Source organism: Stenella coeruleoalba, assembly GCF_951394435.1.
Source record: "Stenella coeruleoalba genome assembly, chromosome: 15".
Lineage (NCBI taxonomy): Eukaryota > Metazoa > Chordata > Mammalia > Artiodactyla > Delphinidae > Stenella > Stenella coeruleoalba.
In genome coordinates, this window is record NC_137161.1 from 68,024,855 (window position 1) to 68,047,051 (window position 22,197).

Genomic DNA, 22,197 nt, shown 5'->3' on the forward strand with positions numbered 1-22,197 from the left:
TTCAAGTTCACTGGTTCTTTTGTCTGTCTACTCAAATCTGCCTTTGAGTCCCTCTAGTGAATTTTTCATTTCAGTTTCTATACTTTTCAGCTCTAGAATCTCTTTCTGGTTTCTTTTGAGGTTTTCTCTCTCTTTCTTGATATTTACATTTTGTTCATCCACCATTTTCTTGACTTTATGTCTTCCTTTAGTTCTTTGATTATGTTAAAATGGTTGTTTTAAAGTGTTTGTCTAGTAGGTTCTCTGTGTTGTCTTTCACTGGGACTGTTTCTGTTGGTTCATTTTTTTCTTTTGATTGGGCCACAGTTTCTTGTTTCTTAATGTTAGCTTTTAATTATTAATAGTAGCAGTCCTAGAATGACTGTGACTTAATTTTTTCAAATTTCTGTTTCCTTGTACGTCAGATGGGAATTGTTACATTTCATTAATTTGAATAATTTTATTAATGCAATAAATATTTACTGAGCTCTTCCTCCTATTTACTGAGCTCTTCCTAGGAGACCCCCAATTTCTTTGTCAGTCTTTTCGTTGAGGCATGGAGTCTCCCCTTGAATATAGGCTCTGTGGCTATTTGACGAATAGCATATATCAGAAATGACACTGCGTCAGTTTTCAGATCAGGCTTTAAGGAACTATCATCTTCCACTTTCTATCTCTTGGGACACTCACTCTTGGAATTCAACCACCATGTTCTGAGGAAGCTCAAGGTGCCAGTGGAGAGGCTCACCTAAAGAGGAACCAAGGTCCCTGGCTCAAAGCCCTGGGTGAGCTCTCAACTAACAGCATCAACTTATCAGCCATGTGAGTGAGCATCTTGAAAGCAGATTCTTCAGCCTCTAGTCAAGGTACCACTACTGATTCTACATAGAATAGAGATGAATTTTTATTTATATTATCTACTTACAACTTTTAATTTATTTTTAAATCTACTCTTTAGAATAGAGCTGTCCAAAGAAATATAATGTAAGTCATATATGTAATTTTATGTTTTTTAGTAGCCACATTAAAAAAGTAAGAAGAAGCAGGTAAAATTAATTTTAGAGAGAAATTTTATTTAGCCCAATATATCCAAAATATATTTTTAACATGCACTGAAGATAAAAATTATTTATGAGATATTTTACATTCTGTTCACACTAAGTACTTGATGTTTTGGGATATATTTTACACTTACAGTCACATCTCAGTTGAGACTAGCTACATTCCAAATGCTCAGTGGCCACACGTGGCTAGTGACTACTGTATTGGTGAGAAGGTTGCCTTATAATGAAAGAGTTGGAAGGCAAACTACATCTCTGCCCCTATTTTACAATGGAGGAAAGTGAGACCCAGAGGGAAGAAGTGACTTGCCCAAGGTTATGCACTATAGTGGATTGAATCGTAGCCCCTCCAAAAGACATGTCCATGTCTTAACTCCTGTGGTAAAAAGGTCTTTGCAAATGTAATTAAGTTAATGATCTTGAGATGAAGACATTATTACAGATTATCTGGGCATGCCCTAAATCCGATGACCAGTGTCCTTGTAAGAGATACACCGGGGAGATTAGACAGAAAAGGAGAAGACTCACACACAGAGAGAAGTTGATGTGAAGAGGAAGGCAGAGATGGGAGTGATGTGGCCACAAACCAAGGAAACCAAGGAAAGCTGACAGATGCCAGAACTTGGAAGAGTTAAGGAAGGATTCTTCTCTAAAGCCTCCAGAGGGAGTAGGGTCTGCAGACATCTTCATTTCAGCCTTCTGACCTTTGGCATTGTGAGAGAATAAATTTCTGTTATTTTAGCCGTCTAGTTTTCCAATAATTTGTTATGGCAGCCACAGGAAACTAATGTATACAGCAAGTTTGAAGCCTAAGCTTAAGAGCCCTTGGACTCCATTCCCAGCCAGAGCAACCTGCCTTCTCATTGCCTCTGAAATCTTTCAAGTGGCCAGCATTCATTCTTTTATAAGCAGAGTGGACCATGTGAGCGCTCTAATGACCTAGAGGGCCCATGCCCATTGTACAGAGAACCACTGCCCTTTCTCTCCAAGGGGCACCATGCCATTGTCATCATCTCTTGTCTCCTCTATTCAAATGACCTCAAATGCTCTCTCTGCTTCTACTCTTTCTATCTTCAGTCTATTTTATGCATAGTATCCAGGGTAATCTTAAAAAAAAAAACAACCACAAATTATATCAGGCCACTTCTCTGCTCTCAATCCTCTGGTGGCTTCCCATTCTCTGGAGTGAAGTCCAAACTCCTTATCACATCTACAAGGCCCTGCTCTTTTATGGACCTTGTCTTGTACCTGTTCCCTCCACTCCAACCACAGAGACCTCCTTGCTGCTTCTGCAACACGCTAAGCACACTACTTCTCCAGGTCCTCTGCATTTGCTCCTTTCTCTTTCTGGAACTCTCTCTACCCTGATAGCCCAATGGCTCATCCTCTCACTTCATTCAGGTCTTTGCTTTTCATAAAGGATTTCCCTGGTGGCTGTCACTCTTCATTCCTTTATTATGCTTTGTGTTTCTTTACAGCATGAATCTCCATGCCACCTAGTATAGATTTGTTAGTTTATTAGGTTAGTGTCCATCTTCCCCATTAGTTCTATGAAGGCAGGGACTTTTGTCTGTTTTATTTAACAGTGTGTGGAACAGCACGTAACAGGTGCTCAAGAAATTCAATCCTGAATGAGTAAACAAATGAATGAGGAAGTAGAGGAATGCAGGCTCCATGTAATCATAACTTTTTTTTCCTAGAGAAGTCAGAATCTGGATATTTAGGTGAAATTCTACCAAGGTGAAACAAAAAATAAATGTTCACTGGGCTGGCTAAAAGAATGTGTCCAAGGGCCACAAGTTTGAGACCCCTGCCCTATAGAATCTGGGTCCAATGGGAACTGTGTTCCTCATATTCAGATGGTGCAGCCCCTCCAGGAATTGAGTGGTTCTTCAGGATCTACCAGCCCTTGCATCTTTAGGCCCAGGCCCCATGAGGTACTGTTTGTTGTTACAGACCAAAGTCATCCAGAGCTCTTGGTTCAAAAGGCAGGATGTGGGCTTCAAGCTTCCAGCTCATCAGTTCAAAGAAAATCTACTTCAGCAGCAATGTCTCCTGGGATGTTTTCACAAGCTTCCCTGGGAGATGATGGGGCCTCTTAAAGGACTAATAATAGACAGGCACGTCCAGTTTCCCAAACAAGTCAACCTTAAAAGTGAATGCTATTTTTTCCTTGTTTCCTTTGAGTTACTACGTAGGAAAAGGACATTCTATTATGACAGCCATTGCTCTCCACATGCCACTTAATAACGACTTAGACTCAGCAGCTTCCAGGTAAAATCATCCTAGTAGGACCTGAGCTTCATTAGGCAGAAGTTCAGTGTAGCTGGTTCAATTCCATCCTGTCTTCCTTCACCCTTTTGTCACCAGTATGCTTTGTACTTAGGCAGGTTTAACCACCACTCAACAACAATGTGACTTCGGGGGTCTATCTTAAACACTCTGAGCTTCCTTGTCTTTATCCATCATGAAAGTTACTAGACCTACACAGGTTGTTGGGAGGTCTAAATAAGACACTGCAAGTACCTGTGACACCCACCTAGCACCTGATGTTTATTATTATTGAACACCTACTGGACACGGGTTGGGGGTAGGGGGTAACGTCCTTTAAGTTTTCATTCATTCACTTGTTCACACAATTACTCACTTATTCAACCAATATTTATTGAGCTCTGAGAAGGTGTCAGGTACAGAGCTAGGCGCAAGGTGACACAATGGTGAGCAGAGCCTGCTCTCAGAGCCTAGGTCTAGTGCAGGAGTTCATAGTCTAATGCAGCAATGTGTTCCCAGAGTGTGGGGCATGGTGGGGGGACGTTTAGATGCAGTGTGTGGACGGGACACTAAATCACAGCATTGTTTACGTAGACAATTATTACTCTTTTGGTTACCTTTCCATCCTTCAGATTCAGGAGAGAGTCCCAGTTGCATGTTAATGTCTTTAACATCTCTCTAAAATTTGTAAATCTCCCTTAACAAACAAAAGAAGGCCTCAGATGCTGGTGTTTTGGGCAAGTGGCAGCATCTGGAGAGATTTTCACAGTAAGGTTACATCTTGCTATTTGAACTCGGAAACTAGATAGAGATTTTTTTCTAGATGGTGCACAAATATTACCAGCATTTGTGAAGATGGGTCAAGAATGAATGAAAGTTGAGGAAATACTGGCCTCTTAAATTTCTCCCCACGCCCTTTAATGACCCCATATCACAGCTGAGGAAACTGAGTCTCTTTGTGGAGGGGATGGACGAAGGTAGGGAGTTTTCTTCTAAATGGTCAGGCAAGCAAAGCCAAGAATTGTCTTTGTGGTGGAGTTAGATGTGTGTATATAAAGTAAGGATTGCCCCTCCCCTCCCTCTGCAGTAGTGTGTGCGTATGTGTGTGTAAGTGTGTGGAGCCACAGGCCTTTCCGAATGAGTGACAGCGGTAGCCCATCCCTCCAGGAGACGCGTGCAGAATGACAAATGGCACGGATACGGGGTGGATGGGCACCAGTCTCTGCAGAGGCCTGGGTGGAAACCGTCGCACCCACCCTTTCCACCCTCTACCCCCGCAGGCCTCAGCCCCCGTTCTCGTTTCCCCCGGGGCGCACCCAAGGTGCTCATCGCCTTCATGCAACCCAGGCCGAGGACGAGGTAGCGGGCGAGGCTCAGGTCTGGCGGTCCCCGGCTGCGGTCCCCGCGTCGCAGCGCTGCGGCTGAGAACGCTTCTCTGGGAGGCCGGCAGCCTCGGGGTGCCGGTATGTAAAGCAGCTGGCGGCTCTGGGCGGAGCCTGGGGGCGATGCAAATGAGGGAGGCGGGGTCTGCCCACGGCTCCGCCTCCCTCCCCCGCAGCTGGGGCCAGCGGTGCCAAGCGCAGCTGGTCGAGTGGCTGCAGCTGGGCGAGTGACAGCCCCAGCTCCGCGCGCCGCGGCCGCCAGAGCCGGCGCAGGGGAAGCGTCCGCGGCCCCGGGCGGCAGAGCGGCCGCCTTCTCCCGCGCCTCCCGGGCCCGCAGCCCGCGCTACCGCGGCCCCTGGCCGGCACCTCTCGGGCTCCCGCTACCCGCGCGCAAGATGGCTGACCCGGCTGCGGGGCCGCCGCCGAGCGAGGGCGAGGAGAGCACGGTGCGCTTCGCCCGCAAAGGCGCCCTCCGGCAGAAGAACGTGCACGAGGTGAAGAACCACAAATTCACAGCCCGCTTCTTCAAGCAGCCCACCTTCTGCAGCCACTGCACCGACTTCATCTGGTGAGAACGCGCCGGCTCAGGGCACCTTCCCGGGGCTCCGAGGGTAGCGCCGCGCGCGGGGACCCCCTCTTCGCGTCCTCCGCGCCCCCCGCGCCTCCGAGGGAGGTTAAGCCCCGCCGCGGCCCCAGATCCCGGGCTCCCGCTCCGGACCCTTCTGTCCCGGACTCCCCCGTGGGCAGTCCTGCGGCTTCCCGCTCCCCGGGGTCCCAGACAGCCGATCGCGCGGTGCCTCGTGCCCTCTCTTCCTCCCAGCTGCCTCGGAGCGCCTAGGGGTCGCGCTCCGCTTCGGAAGGGGAGAAGGGGTCGCTTCTCCACAGGGCTCAGGGCTCCGCTGTCCCTCCCCGGGAGGGCAGCGCCTCGAGTGCCCTCTCGTGCGGGGTTCCCTATCTCTCTGTCTCCTTCCGGGCTCGAGGCACCCTCACCCCTTCCCTCCTTTCTGGGGGCAGCGCCCTGGGTGTCCTTTCTCTGTCTCCCTGCGGGCATGGGGCATTCTTTCCTCCTCCTCAGTGTCTCCGGGGGCAGCGCCCCGTGTTATCTCTTGCTTCTCCCTAAGGGCCTGGGTTCCCCTTTCCACTCTTCAGTTTCCCCCCTTCACATCACTGCGGGGACTCTCCGCTCCCCGGTCCCTCTAGGCATGGGGAGTCCTCTCTCCCTTCCAGTCCCCCAGGGAATGCCATCGCCGCGGGGGCTCTCCCATCCTCCCACTCAATGCGTCTTTTTCTCTTTCCCCGAGGGCACTCGGGCATCTCTGTGGGCAGAACTCCCGCCTGTCCGCCACCTCCCACCAAGACGGAAACGCTCCCCCCACCCCGCCACCTGGTGGTCGCAGCCTCCTCTCTTCTGCCTTTTGAGGGGAGGTGGAGGTTACCGCTGAGCTCCCACCTACCCCCTCCCCCCCAGAGGCGGAAGACTCTTGGGCACCCGCCTGTGGCTGGGAGGTTGCACCTGGGCTAGGGGAGCAGGGGGAAGTGGGGTGACTCTGGGGGGAACTAACTGGTGGCTGGGCCCCTCGGGCTGCCTGACATGTCTCCTTCTGCTTTTGCAGGGGCTTCGGGAAGCAAGGATTCCAGTGCCAAGGTAGGCTGTGGGGTTCTAAGGATGCTGTTTGCCGGAGGAGAAGGTGAAAAAGACTTTCTGGAAGTGACTGAGATAGGCAGAGAGTGAAGGAATTACATTTGTCAGAGTGACCTCCCAAACTAGGAGTTCACCACAGAAAGGTCTTTAAAAGTCGTGTGTGTACATGGGGCAGAGATGCTCCATCCAGGAAGGACCAGTGGAGCTGGGAGGCTCAGCTGGCCAAGGAAGTACATCCATCCTTTCTCCCTAACCGGCACCAGAAGAGTCAAAATAGGTTCTCTTGAACCTATCCTGCCTGGCCACTTCTTCTTGAGATACCCTCCCCCCCCCAATTCCTGTTCATGTGTCCTTCCACTTCCCCTGCCTCATAGAGGTCTCTACAGGTGGCCCCTGCCTCTGCAGATGGTGTATCCCCTAGGAAGGCGACTGTGGTTGTCCCCTGGGCCTCCTGCCTCTCTGAAAGAAGTGGTTCCAGTTGGGGTGCTTCTCAGATCCTGATTTAAATTGCCCTTTCTTCTGGCTAGATACAGGAAGGACTCCAAGTGACTGGTTACCTGGGTCTTTGCATCGGGTTTGAGATCCTTGACCCTAGCCAGGGATGCCCAACCTAGTGGTGACTCGGCCGTCTCTGGTTGCAGATTTGCTCTCCAGATGCCAAATCATCTGTAGTTTTGTTTAGCCCTTAGGGTGTCAAACATGTTTTGAATTTGATGCCAACATTTTAGAACTGGGAGATTTCACGAAGTATCTGACTTTGCAGCTTCAAGTTTGCTGAGCGTTGGTCCCACTTTCTTTTTAGAACCATCATTTGGAGCTGAGAGCAGCAGTTTTTGTGGACAGGGTGCACATGCTGCACCATTTTGTCTCAGTCGATCCCAACCAGGCCTGCTTCACCCATTTTTGGCCCCTGTAAGGCATTTGAGTTTGCAACCTCTGGTCTGGAAGGTCCCCCCTTTCCCCCATTTTAGACCAGGTCCACGTGGTTGAGTTTGGTGAGAAATATCACATTTCTGGGGAGTGTCTTAGGGGCAAGTTGATTGCCCTGGCCATCTGGGTTTAGATCAGGGGAAGAAAACATTTGAATGTTAAAGAGTCTGAGATGTGACTTAGCACTGACTGACAGTTCTGTGGTAGCACCTCCACCCTCCAGAGAAAAGTAAAGGGATCCGTGATGAGAGTGAGTGGCATTGTCAGTTATGTAGAGTGCTGGCAGTGTGGCACTGGTTTCTTCGGAGACTTATATGACCTCTCACCTGAGATCTGGGCAGAGCCCGCTCAGCCAGTGAGCCTCGTAGACCCCCAACCCCTGCCCTCTTTTACCAAGGTTTGGAGCCCCAATTTCACCCACTGCACCAGAGGACTTCCCACGTTCCTTTAAATGGCAATCATTTCAGCCTTGGTGCACACGGTTGGATTGTTTTCTAGAACTTTGACCCCTTAAGCAGAATGCCAGGGGTGCCTTAGTGTGGGGACACGTAGAAGGTCTTTGAGGTTACCTCTCACTTCCATGAATCGGTTTCTGTCTTTGTCTCTTGCTGAGGTCAGGGGTGATTTTTGAACATTTTTATTGCTGCTTTCCTGTCCCATCTGCTCTGCAGTTATTAACGGTTGGGAAAGTTAACTTCTCAGTGTGCAGGTAATGACACATCTGAAACAGCAGATCTGTTTTTTCAAAGCCAGGAAAATGGTAGGCATTTTCTGGTGCAGTGAGTAAAGCAGACTTAAAGTTTCTAATGAAATATGGCAGCTTTAGAGGTAGGCATGTTTAAATTTTTTTTTTTTTATTGCCTTTCTTTTTCTCCTCTTCCTGAGAGGCAGTGTAGGGTAGTGAACATGTGCACAGGCTATCAGGCTACCACTGTGAGTTTGAATCTTGGCTTGAGACTTCCCAGCCATTTTACTTAGCCTCTCTGTACCTCAGGCTCCTTGTGTATAAAATGGGTCCATGTAACAATACCTACCTTAAAAAATTGCTGAGCGGCTCCAAGTATATAAGGTGCTTGCACAGAGTTCAGCACAGACTAAGCACTCAGAAAGTATCAGCTCCTATGATTGTCTCCAAAGTAACCCAGTGGTGGGGCAGCTAGTGTGAGAGGAGACTGGCTCTGCAGGGTTGCTTTGCTACGGAACTGGCTGCCAGGTGAGAGTCTAAATCCAGCTGTGAACGTCTGGTCGCCCTGTGTCACTGCTTTGGTAGTAAATTCCATTTGGGCTGGAGTGGGAAGGAGCAAGAGAGGGGAAGGGGCAAATTGACAGCCCTTGAAATTGAGATGCTTAGGATCTCATGCTTAGGGATATCCCGGAAGGTGACAGATTATCCTCAGATGTGCTCAGAGATACCTGGGACTAGTTTTGAAATCTGAGAGGAGTTCCTTATCTGAGCATTTTTGTACCACATTTTTCCTCTTAAAGTGAATCTAATTAAAATGGGATCAGTATGTTATAGAAAATACATACGGTTTTATTCTCTCACCAAAGTCAGAAGTTCAGAGCCCAAGGTGCTATGTTCCTTTCAGTTTTCTGCTCTACTATCCCAGGAGTGAAAATTATTTCAGAGTCCAAGAAGGATGCTGGACTCCCCAGTCATCACAGCCTTATTTCAGCCAGCAGGAGGAGGAAAGGTACAGAAAGGTGAAGGACACATGCTCACTGTCCTGGAAGTTGCCTCTGATACTTCTGCCTATATGCTATTAGCTAGAACTTAATCACATACCCACACCTTGCTGCAAAGGAGTATGCGGGAAATGTAAGGTTAATTTCAGGTAGCCATGTTCCCAGATAAAAGCTATGGTGGGGGGTTTTCCATTTCAAAAGTAGAAGTGGAGGGCTTCCCTGGTGGTGCAGTGGTTGAGAGTCCGCTTGCTGATGCAGGGGACACGGGTTCGTGCCCCGGTCCGAGAGGATCCCACGTGCCGTGGAGCTGCTGGGCCTGTGAGCCATGGCCGCTGAGCCTGTGTGTCCGGAGCCTGTGCTCCGCAACGGGAGAGGCCACGGCAGTGAGAGGCCCGCGTACCACAAAAAAAAAAAAAAAAAAAAAAAAGTAGAAGTGGAAAGAGGATCTAGTCCCTGCCTTTCTTGGGTAGGAGTTGTGTAGGATGATCATAAGGCAAAGAAACCACTGAGCCCCGCGCTCCATGGTGCTGCCATGGAAATTGGCGGTGCTGAGATGGCTTGAGAGGGGAAGGATGGGAAGCCCGTAAGCCATGGGAGACTGTGGATTTCTGTGTGCCCAGGGGAGTTTAAGAATAGACTTTCTTGCTTTTGTATAGAACTCTAGATTGACTGCTACATAATTTCTCCCTTTTTGTTTCCACTCTGTATTTTCTATAAAACCATTCTCTGTGAGGTAGTTTAAGAATGTCTCTGGTGACAGGGGACTGGAGCTGAGAATCTCTATTATGAAACCCCCTGAATTCTGGATTAGAAATAGGACTGCTCAGATAAGCAAGGCAGACTTCTCTCTGTGGTATTCTTTTTTTTTTTTTTTTTGCGGTACGCGGGCCTCTCACTGTGTGGCCTCTCCCGTTGTGGAGCACAGGCTCTGGACGCGCAGGCTCAGCGGCCATGGCTCACGGGCCCAGCCACTCCATGGCATGTGGGATCTTTCCCAGACCGGGACACGAACGTGTGTCCTCTGCATCGGCAGGCGGACTCTCAACCACTGCGCCAACAGGGAAGCCCTGTGGCATTCTTTAGAGGAGCCACGGACCAACATTTGTGCTGTCATTGTAATTAAGACAAGGCTTTGGGTGGAATTAGGCTCTTGCCCAAAGAAACTTCTACAGTTGGGCAGAGAGAAAAAAAATTTTTTTAAGGAAGTCACTTAATTAGAAATAGGGAGGCAATAAAATATAGGGATTCAGAATTCCTAGCATGGGATTGGAGTCAGAACTGGGTTTGAATCTGTGCTCTGCCACCTACTTACTGTGTGAACTTGGGCAAGTCATCCATTTGTAGTGGCCTCGGTCTTCTCATCTGTGAAATGGGCTAATAGTACCTACCTCATAGGGTTGTGGTGAGTAGTAATGAGGTGGTACAAGAGAAATATCCACTATCGATAACTCTAAGTGAGATGATCATTATTACTTGATTAGCTGTAGGAAACTGTGTCAAAAGAGGAAGAGAGTTAATTTGGGAACTCATTAAATGACTATGTCTCTTTCGTGTATTTAGATGGGTTTCTTCTTTGGTATGTTTCTTCATAGACTTTAGGTGACACCAGTGAGTCTAGCCCCAGATAGCCAGCTTGTTTAGATTGTCTTTTTTCACCCTTCTTGTGAGAAAAATCTAAACTTGCCATGGACCCTCTAGAAGAACCCCAGTGCACTAATTTTCTGACTATGTAGACCTAGCATTGATGACTATAATGAGTAAACCAGCTCTTTCCTTTCTTGTATAGATTAGAAAACAAGTTTTTAAGCCTTCTTTTTTTAAATTTTATTTTTTTAATTGAAGTAGAGTTGATTGACAATGCTGTGCCAATCTCTGCTGTACAGCAAAGTGACTCAGTTACACACGTAGAGACATTCTTGTTTTACACATTCTTTTCCATTATGGTTTATCCCAGGATATTGAATATAGTTCCCTGTGCTTTTTTAAGCCTTCTAATAGACATTATTCTTTTTTTTTTTTTTTTTCCTGCGGTACGCGGGCTTCTCACTGTTGTGGCATCTCCCGTTGCGGAGCACAGGCTCCGGACGCGCAGGCTCAGCGGCCATGGCTCACGGGCCCAGCGGCCATGGCTCACGAGCCCAGCCGCTCCGCGGCACGTGGGATCTTCCCGGACCGGGGCACGAACCCGTGTCTCCTGCATCGGCAGGCGGACTCTCAACCACTGCGCCACCAGGGAAGCCCAATAGACATTATTCTTAAAAATCCCCAAAGTATTGCATGAATACAACCATTGCTAGTTTCATCAACATGACTTTACAGGATACAAGTTTATTTTAGTCTTCAGTTAACACTTTGAGATTAGAATATGTACTTTTTAAAAACAGTAGTCAAAGATGAATCGAAGGTTCATTTTATTTTTGGCATATTTTTCCCTAGGAACTATGATATCCTGAATTTCAGGTTGAACTTTCTCAGTAGAATCATAAATAGGGCCTTTTTTGTGTGCAGTCAAGCCTCTATTCTTCCACTTCCCTCCCTTCTCGGAAGCAGATCCCAGAGGCCTGTGAGTGAGGCTCCACTTATCTCTTGGCTCTTCTTAATGTGTCCTGGGGGTTCCATGTGGATAAAAGGCAGAGGCTTTTTGAATTTGTGTTTGTTGGTTTGACTTTTTAATTTTTTCCACCTGAAGTGGGATTTGGGGCTCAAAGTCCCAAATGAAATAAAAAATTTGAAGGATAGGTTAATGCTGGGTCTTAGCAAGAAGGAGGGTTGATTTGTTGAAGAGGCAGCAGCCAATTCCTTTTGAGCTGTAGAACACTCAGAGAAAGCTTGAAGCTTTGTCACTGGGCAACAGAATGCCTTTCCAAGTAAATATGGAAAATATGACCTTTGAAAATCTAGTTGATATGATATACCAGTTATTAGAAACTCATTAAAAAAGATATTATTTCTGAGTACCAGTGATACTTCAGGTACTGCCCAGAACCAGATATAGCATGTTTATAGTGTATCTGGGTCAATAAAGAAAAAGATATAGAGAAGTTAACTGGTCAAAAGGTAAACCAAAGATTTGAAAATAAATTGTACACGTTCTTGCTGTTGGGGTCCTCTTTCCTCTGTCTGTCTCTTTCTTTCTCCACACATGCACACACATACACACACACGTGCACACACACGCAAACAGATCAGTACGTCACAATTTTGAGATTATGCATCTCGTTTTGATGCTTTTCAGCTACAGGTCGTTCAATTATTAAGTACAATTTTTAATCCTCTGGTCTTTTGTCTTTGCAGTCCAATTAATTCTTGGGTGGGGAGGGGGATCAGCTGAACAGTTCATCATCTCTGGCTGATGTGTTCAAAAGCTTGGTCCCTTATTCTTGGCATTTGATCTAATCTCAAGGATTCTTTGACTTCACTCATCCTATCTCTCCATTGAAATTGTGTGATAGCTTTTTTATAGAGTATATAAAAATCACAATGTTTACATGTGGTATTTGGAGGTGTGATGGCTCCTTGACAATCTGGTAGGAAATTTGTATATTTACCACATACCTCCATTCGTCCATCCATCCATCCATCCTTCCAAAAAATATTCACTCATTAAGCTCTCTGTGTCAGGAGTGATGTTAGATGGCAGGAATACAAGGGTGAATGAGATTGAGAGGATCCTTATTGTCGCGGAGCTTACAGTGTAATGGGGGAGATGAGACAGGCTACAAAGCATTGCACCGATATTTAATTTCACTCTTGTTAAGTACTTAGAAGGAAATGTACCGGGTGCTATGGGAATGTGTAGGGGATGCTAGCCTATGTAAGGGTTGGGGTGGAGTCAGGGAATTCTTTGGCCTGGGAATTAAAAACAAAAACCAGGGACTTCCCTGGCGGTCCAGTGGTGAAGACTCTGCGCTTCCAATGCAGGGGGCTCGGGTTCGACCCCTGGTCAGGGAACTAAGATCCCACATGCCGCACAGAAACAAAAACAAAAAACAGACAACTTCTCATTCTTTGAGGTAATTGGAGAAAGTCTGAGTTGTCAAGGAGCCAGAGCTAAAAATCTGTATTGTGAAGCTGCTTATAACCTGGATAAAGATGCGCAGGAGGTCTTATCTCTGTGACATTCTGTGGAGAAGCCCTGAATCTTTATTTGTGCCATGGTTGCAAGTAAGATGAATATTTAGTAGAATTAGACAGTTACGTTAAGATGGCTTCTTTCTCAGTTTGACAGACAGAGAACGTCATCTCCTCTTAGCTAATAACTCATAATGAGCTGACTTCCTTTTTGTTCAGGGGTTGCAGTTCGAGGTGGCTGCTCTACAGGAGAAAAATCAGATCATTTCAGAGGTGGAGGGGCAAGCCTGAGGCAATAGATTGAGAATAAATAAAAAGAGAGAGCAGTTATATATGTGTATACACACACAGATTCTTTTCCATTATAGTTTATTACAAGATATTAAAGTGTATAACTGAGTCACTCTGCTGTACGCCAGAAACTAACACAACATTATAAATCAACTCTACTTCAATTAAAAAAAGAGAGAGAGCAAAATCTATCAGGGAAAGGCATTTGTGAGCTGAAAGCCAGTTTACAGGGGCACAGGATTACTTGCATTTTCTCCTGAATACCTTCCTCATCCTGGGTCCATGTCTGATTTTCTACAACCATTCATTCCATTGGTTTAGGCAGTGTGTCTTCTTTTATTTGGAAGATAATTTTTAAGTAGTTTCACAGTGAGCAGCATTGACTCACACGTAGAAAAAGATCCTTTGTCAATTCTCTTTCCATTTTTCTGATTCCTTCAAGGAGAAAGTCTCAGTCTCTCTAATGCAAATCTGGGTACTTCGTAAATGTTCTTTATTGTTTTGATTATAAAGGGACTACAGGGAATTATGGGAACATAAAGATGTGTTCGTTTCTACCAGTAACCCACTTTTACCTAACGTTGAGCTCATGCTCTTCTACCTCTGGGCCTGGTTTCTTACTGGCGTTTTCCTCCTTGTGAGTAGGGAAGGGGAGTTCAGTGTCTTCCCTGGAAATGTTTGGTGTTGGAAGGAAGCTCTGTGTTGCAGAGGGTTGAAAAGCACAGCAACTGCAGGCTCTGGAAGAGACGGTAGCCTTTATTCACGAGTGTCAGTCTTTTAATATTACCGTTGTTATCGTTGCTGTTGTTGTTACCTTTTCATTGTCCTTGGCCTGGTTATTTGTATCTCTTGGAGGTCTCTTTTTCCCTCAGCCCACATGCAGAAATTTGCCCTACCCGGTCAGAAGGGGAACTCAGACCCAGACTAGGAGGGTTCTGATCCCCCTTATTGAGTCTTGGCATTTGCTAAGTAAATGGAAATTAACTTTGCTCAACAATAACCATGTTCCTGGGGTGAATTCTAGACTCTTCCTTTACCTTGCCACTGGCCAGTGACCAGACTTTGGGCTTCTAGATAGGCAGTAAAAATGGGGCTTGAGAATGAAGGTTCAAATATCAAACAGACCTGATTTCCTATCCTGGCTTTGTTTCTCCATGGCTTTGTGACCCTGGGCTGGTGAAACATGATTCTGCCTTTATCCACCCATCCATCTATCCATCCATCTTCCCACTCACCCACCAATCCATTCCTCTATCCACCCAGTTGTTTTTCCATCCATCATCCATCTATTCATCCATCCATCCATCCATCCATCCATTTCCACATCCATCTAGCCATCTGTCCATCTGTCCATTCATTCAGTAAATATTTACTGAGTGCCTACCACGTATCAGGTACTGTTCTAAGCACTGGAACTAGAGCGGTGAACAAGACAGAATCCCTGCCCTCAGAGACGTTTGGTAGAAGAATAGCAATTAATACATTGTAGTGGAAGAATAGCAATTAACAAGTAACTTAGAAGAAATATATTGTATAATGTCAAGTTCCAATATGGGCTTTGGAGAGGAATAAGACACCATGCTTGCCCTTGAAAATCTCCCTCGTCTTTTGAGGGGAGAACAGCACATGGCCAATTACTTCTGGTACATAAATGAGAAGTGTTACACCGAGGGTGTGAAAAAGCTTTGAATGACATCCTTACTCCTAGGAGGGGTGGAGAAGATTCCACAGAGGAGCTGACATTTGGGAACAATCTTCCAGCAGGAGTAGGAGTTCCAAGATTGACATGGGGGCGGGGGCCGGGGAGGGTGTTTCAGGCAGAGGACAGCGCAAGTGGAGCCCGGGAGGAGAGAAAGGGGCTCATGCGGGGAACAGGAAGGAGGGTGTGTGAGGGATGAGCTGGTGGGAGGGGAACGTCCTGTTGGGGGTCTGGACCTCGTGAAGGCAGCGTAGTGACTAGGAAGTGGCTGTTGTCACTGCTGTCGCGCGGGATGTGTGTGGGTGAGTGAAATGGCCAAATGTTTGAAAAAGAGCATGAGATGCATTCTGAAGCCATAATTGCCGTGACTCAGATCCTGAAATTCCAGGCTGGTAGGGTTGGAAGTCAGGTAAGAGGAGCGGAAGTGACCACTTAGAAGCAGCGGGGGAGCGTTCCCAGAGCATCTAGGGGCTGCTGCCATTTTTCACATCCTAAAGAGACGTTTGGACTTTTGTGTCAGTCATACTGTTGATTGTCCTATTTTGGGAGATGGTTACTGGGTTATTTTTATGGTTCTGACAATAGGGATATTGCTCTTCACTGCATCCTTCATCGTAGAGGGCCACAGAAGCGATTTTTTTCTCTAGAAGGAATCCTCCCACTCCTTTTCTCCTTCTCTCCTGCTATCATGCACCCAGCTCGTGTTTATTGAGCACATGCTGCACCGGTGGTGACGAATTTGTGCTTTGGAGACAGAAAGGCATGGGTATAAGTCTTGGCTTCTTGCTATGGGACCTCGAACATGTTACTTAAACTCTTTGAACTTGGGGTTCTTCCAGAGGACAAAGGCAATGACAGAACCTAGTTTACAGGGCACACGGCAGGTGTTTCCTGAGCACCTTGCCTGACATACAGTGAGTACTTGATAAACAGGGCCGTTTCCATGATTTCTAGGGCTGGGCACTGTCTTGTCCTTACTGAGTTTATAGTCTTGGGAGGCAGGATGAATGCTCCCGAGTCAAGGACATGATGCAAGAATGAATGTGCTTACATGCCGTGGCCAAGAGCACGCAGGGAAACTGACAATGGATCTGAGGGAGGAGGGCTCAGCTGCCGTCAGAGACGGGATTTGAACGTGGGTGAGCGCGGTGCTTTCTGTGCTTCAGTTTCCTGGGTTTTGATGCTTTAATTTTGTGGGAAACCTCAGAAGCTGAATTGAAATCTGTGATTGCCCTACCTGCTGCCTCATTTTGGAAACGTGTTGATGGCCTTTCAACTTCAAAGAGATTTCTGACCAGCTCACCTTTAAAATTTGGGGGTCCCCTCAGCCTCTGTGTGGGATGTTCATGTGCTCTTTTGGGTTGAAGAAGCTAGCTAATAATGTGGGTGAAGGTAGAGGGTGAGCTCTGCAGGACTGTCTCTTGTTGTGATGGAGTTTTATGGAATAGCCCTATTTTGAAGACCTTCTCTCCCTAAAGGCGGGGGGGATCATTCTTTACAGTTTAGGCAAAGCGGCAACTGAGAATTTTGATAGTTATCTGGATTTTTTTGTGTGTGTGGCAAAATGTATGGTTGAGGGCATTAATAAGTCTATTTGGGCCACCAGTACACTTAGGGATGCAGGATTGGCATATAGGGTGGTGAGGGACCGTTTTCTATTTTGGTTAGAGGTCTATGTTTTGGTGGCTGGCTCTCTTTTTCCCAGGGTTAAGTCCAGAATCCTTAACACCAGTTACAAGGTTGCCTGATCTGGGCCCTCACAATCCTCCCCTTGTACCACGCTTCCACTTGCATTTCACTTTCTGGCTGAAGACCCAACTGGTGGTCTTTCTCAGTAGGACACAGCCCTGCCCAGCATAGGGCTTTTGCACCTGCTCTGTCTTCAGCTTGAATCGCTCTTCCCTTTCCTCTTCCCCCACTCGCCTCCTACTTCTCCTTCAGAAGTTAGCTCAAATGTCACTTTTTCAGAGAAGCCTTCCCTGATCTTCCAAATCACATTACCCCTTGTAGTCTCATAACCCCTTGTCACTTTTACATTTCCTAATTGTATATTTATTTGAGTGTTTGGTGTTTGTCTTGCCCACAAGAATGTAAGTTTTGTGAGCGTAGGGACCACATCTGTCTCATTTCCTGTTGTTTCTGGAGTACCTGGCTCCCTACCTGGCACACGGTATGTGCTCGTAGATACTTTTTAAATGAGTGAATGGTATGGGGGAGGATAACTCCATTGAGGGAGTCATTGGATTTGGCTTTTGGTGCTAGTTTTGGTATAGCTTGATCTGTGATTTTTATAAAGAGTGTTATCACTTGCTAGTTTACAAGCTCTGGTCATTTTTGTTTGAACCAAAAAAAAAAATTGCCCTCATTAAAGCCTGTTGAGAAGTGATTTTCAGAAGTACGCGAATGCTGCAGCCTTAACTTTGGGCACAGCCTCAGGCTTTGGCCATGTTTCACGGTGAAGATAAAGAGTTTCTCCACTGAAGTCCCTTCTTTGGGACCCTGGTGGACTGGAGTGAGGATAATTACCTTTGACGTAATATAAACTGGAGGCTACTGAAATGGCCATCTGAGTAGAATAGTGGGTACATAATGGAATACTATACAGCAACGAAAATGGACAGACTCCAGCTATACACAGCATAGATGACTCTCACAACCTGTGAGCTAAAATGCCAGTACATTCTGTATGATTCCATGCACTAAAGTTCAGGGACAGGTGAAAGTAATCATAGGCGATAGCAGTTAGGATGGTGATTACCCACAGGGGGACTGGTGGGGACTGAGAGGGGCTCCTAGGGCGCTGGCGATGTTGTTTCTTGATCTGGGTGCTGGTTACATGGTGGATTCAGATTGTGACCATCCATTGAGCTATAGACATGTACCCACTTTTCTGTTAACATATATCCCACTTTAACAGAAAGAGCTAAAAAGCACAGAGTTTTGGGAATTCCTTAGCGGTCCAGCGGTTAGGACTCTGAGCTTTCACTGCCGAGGCCCCAGGTTCAAGCCGTGCTCGCGGAACTAAGATCCCACAAGCCACACGGTGTGGCCAAAAAAAAAAAAAGTACATAGTTTTAAGTCACTGGGAATCTGAGAAATGTTAGTGGGGACTTTTTCAGTTTTGCACACAGAAGTGAAATCTGTACAGGAGACGAGCACCTTCTGCAGTCACCCATTGAGGGATGGTGCTGTTTGCCTTTTTGGGGGGACATCTGCTTCGCATTTCAGTGTTGCCCGTCGGTTGCAAACTGTAGAACAACGAAGCCAGGACATTCTGACAGTTTTCCCAGCCAGTGATGTAGCTCTGTTAATACCAGGAAAACTTGAGCTCCTAAACTGCTTTTAGGGCTTGCATTTAAAACATTCTCTATCTGCTAAGGTATTAGTCAGAATCTATGAAAGCTACTATAACAGATAAGCCTTGAAACCTCTGGCTTGAGAGGAAGGGATTTATTTCTCACTCACGGCACAGACCACTGCAGGCGATGCTGGTCAGGCAGCCTCCCGCCCAGTCATCCAGGGCTCCAGGTAACTCTCCACTGGGCAGGTGGGTGGGGAGAAGGAACACAAGAAAGCACATTCATTTCAGAGCCACTTCAGCCAGGAAGGGACACATAACACTTCTACTCACATTCTCGTGGCCGGAGCTTGGGCGCAGGGCTGCGTCAACTGCGTGTTGACCAGCTCGGGAGCAAAAGAAAACAGGTAAGTGTTGAGAACAGCAAACCCTACTCTAGTCCGCAAAGCCATGGTTTCCTCTGACTTTCTTGGAGCTGGTGTATCCAATTTTACCTCTAGCTTGACTTCTTTAAACCTGAGAGGTGAAACTCTAGACCTCTTTATCTTATCAAACATAGGAGGGGATGTTAGGGGGAGAACACAGTCTGTTTGTGTTGCTTAGAGTGAAATAAAGAGACACTCTTCTTACTTTTAGCTGGTAGAACAATCTGGTTCTTGTCAGAATTTCCAGTTTTCCAGCCAGTCAGAATTCTTGCTGCTTCTAGTTGTCAGTGGACATCACAAACGCTTTGATTTGAGTCAGGAATAAGCTCACCCGGTTACTTCTTTTGGGAAAGTCTTTTGCTCATTTGTCATCTCTCCTACGGAAGAATCTTTCGGTAGTTCTACTTTTGGATGTTTGACTGAACACCTAATTTGACTGGACACAATTATCTGGTGTTTAACGAACCACCTCAAACCTTTAGTGGCTTCAAATCACCACCATTTTATTTTGCTCCTGTTTCTGTGGGTCAGTCATTTGGGCTGGGCTCAGCTGCGTGGTCCTTCTGGTCTAGGCAAGGACTGGCTGTTCGTGGCTGGGCTCACCCGTGTCTGGGGCCTCAGCTAGGACACCTGGGCCACCTGGAGCCTTTCTCCAGGTGGTCTCTCATCTTCAGTGGGCTGGCCCAAGCTTGGTCACGTGGTGGTGGGTGCATTCCCAGTGCACAAGCAGGGGCCCAGCCTCTTGAACTCTAGGCTCAGAACTTGCACAGTGTCATTGCTCCCATATTCTATGAGTGAAAGGGAAACACAAGCCCATCCCAGAAATAAAGGAGGAAAGAGACGGGGGAAGAGACTCTTCCTCTTGATGGGAGAAGCCGCATATACCATGTGGCATTTTTGGGGACCTAATAGACCAGTTTCAACGTGGCCCTCATGACTGCTTAGTTCCAGTACAGTGTGCATCTGCTGGACTGACCTTGAATCTGCGGTAGGTCCCGAGTGAGCGCTCACCGCTTACACCTAATAACAGGACTCAAGTCATAGGGAAGTGAAAGGGCCAAATGCTTTACGTAAAGGGCACAGCCCAGGCTTAGTGCACATGAAACACTGACTACTACCACCATCACTATCGAATACCACCACCATCACTACCGAATACACCACCATCACTACTGAATACACCACCAAGTATTGTCATTACTACCACCCGGGTCCTGCTGTGGACTTGGCACTACACTAAGTGCTTAAGATTCATAACATGAGGCCCCTGCCCTTGAGGAGGGAGAGATCTGAGAAAGAAACAGATGTGAGGGAATCCGTGTCATCCAGTGTGGCACGTGTGATCACAGAGCTGCAGTGGAGTGGGATGAGGTCGAGGGCACGGGTTCAGACCTCAGCTCCATTGCTGCACATTCGAGGGCTTGGGTGCCTTTCTTAACCTCTTTAATCTCTGGTTTCCTCGTCTGTGAAATGCAGGTGACAGCACAGAGCCCACCTCCTAGGATGCCGTGTGGATTGAATGAGACCTGGCATGCAAGGAACATAGGATTGCTTGTTAAATGTTAGTTCTGAAAAACAATTCTCAAAAATACCTTTGAGAAGTGTCTTAAAGGCACCATTTTCCTTCAGTCTCCTCCTGTGACTCTGGCCAATGTCATTGCTGCTTTGTCTTCAAAGATGAAGTTTACAAACAGGTGGCTTATGGGAGGAGGAGCTCTTGGGAACGACACCTGTAAGGGATGGAGGGAGGCAGGGAAGAGAGAAGTTAAACTGCAGTGCAATAGTTGTAATAGAGGCCGAAGCCAATCCCATGGCTGGAGCTGGGATGGCCCTTCAGAACTGGAACAGTGGGGACCCACAGCCAGTGGGCACTGGCTGTGGGCTGCTCTGGGGAGCTGGCATTACCCTGGGCAAGGCAGCTTCTTTAAGGGAAGAGTCCCAGGGAGGATGCGTCTGGGGATCATCAGCCTTCAGCACTCCCAGCAGGGGGTGTCCTGGTCCTACAGGTGTGAGTAGGGTCTAGGGGATGCTCTATGGGGTCCACAACATGCTTCCGGTTCTCTCTTAGAGGTTGAACATTCCAAACTGTGTCTTCTTGACTCTTAGTAACCCTGTGGGCCTGCATCCTTGGCCTCTTCCCAGAACTGATTTAGTTGCTATGTAGATTCATAGCCCGTATCTTCCAGCACTGAAATACCATTTACAGAGAGCCTTAATCCAAGTAGGACACGGGAGTGGCTCGCCCAAGGTCACTTAGCTACCTGGGAGGAGACCTGGACTTACATACCTCCCCTTACTTTCCCTCTACCATGCTCTCCTGAGTCACAGGAGATTCCCTCTTTCTTCTAAGCCTGGACTCCGTGAGGTGCCTTGACCTTCACCTTTACACCTCCTTGCAGCTCCGCTCTGGAGAGAGTTTTCTTGAATTCCTTTAAATTGTTTTTCAAACTGTGGATCATCGCTCATTTGAGGGTCATGAAGTCAGTTTCGTAGGTCATGAACACCATGAAAAAATAAACTTGAAAATAGAAGGCATGACACTCATAAGTATTGTTGCCTAAAACTTCTATTTCATGTGTACATATACAGGCATGTGTGAACTGGGTCAGATGTAAAATGTGTTTCTCACCGTGGGTGATGGTCAACACGGTTTGAAAGTCATTGTGAAAAGTATAGACAAGAGGTGCTGGAGGCTCATGAAGTTGACTTCTGAGGTCCATGGACTGTTGAGGCTTTATTTATTTTTAGAGATGATATAAATGCATTGTTTTGAATTCTTTATAATTAGATGTTTTATTCTCACCCCATCACACTATCCCAAGATTATTTTGATGATCATCTTTGAGCCTTAAACATTATCACTGATAAGAGTTATTTTTCCAAATAGAATTCTAAGTGTGGGATAAGAGTTTTTTAAAATGGAATTATTGGTTCAAATGGAGCTGCCTGGCCTGGCCTGTCACTTGGGTGCAGTGTTCCAGCGCTGTGTCAAGTGCTGGCAGAGAGCTGTCCCTCTTGTGCAGACAAAGAACTGGTTTTCCTGGGGGATCATGTGGGTTGAGAAAGAAGCGTTTTACGAACAGAATCAGCACAGAGGGAGGGAGGAGGAGGTGTTCAGGTGCAGGCATGGAGGTGGGCCGTGTAGCCTGGGTGGCAGTCTGCTGAGGTCAGCTTCCAGCTGGGCCTTCCAAGGGCTGGGGTTCAGGATGTGTTTCTATTCTCCGGTGTCCTCGATAGGTGGGGGCTGAAATGACAGTTGGCCTCATTGTGTTTCCCTTTTGGCCTTCTCTGATTTGGGGTCTAAGGCCGGGGCACTCCAGATGGGACCAAAAAAAGTCAGGTTCAAGAGAAAAATGAAATCTGGGCTAGACCTGTTCCTGCTTGAGTGTATGTGTCCCCAGCACGGTCTCTTTTCGCTGGGGAGACAGGCCAGGGAAATTTCCATTTCGTGGACGTCTTCAA

The 22,197-nt window shown here is 46.9% G+C and overlaps 1 protein-coding gene across 2 annotated transcripts in view; it reads left to right on the forward strand.

Moving 5' to 3' along the window:
* Positions 1-4,779: 4,779 nt before the first annotated feature.
* Positions 4,780-22,197, forward strand: part of PRKCB (protein kinase C beta) — a 312,009-nt gene continuing 294,591 nt past the window's right edge. For both annotated transcript variants that reach the window (XM_079899045.1, XM_079899044.1), the window contains exons 1-2: positions 4,780-5,261; positions 6,307-6,338. In XM_079899045.1, coding sequence (XP_079755171.1) covers positions 5,089-5,261; positions 6,307-6,338 — 205 coding nt within the window. In that variant the 5' untranslated portion in view covers positions 4,780-5,088. The remainder of the gene's footprint in view (positions 5,262-6,306; positions 6,339-22,197) is intronic.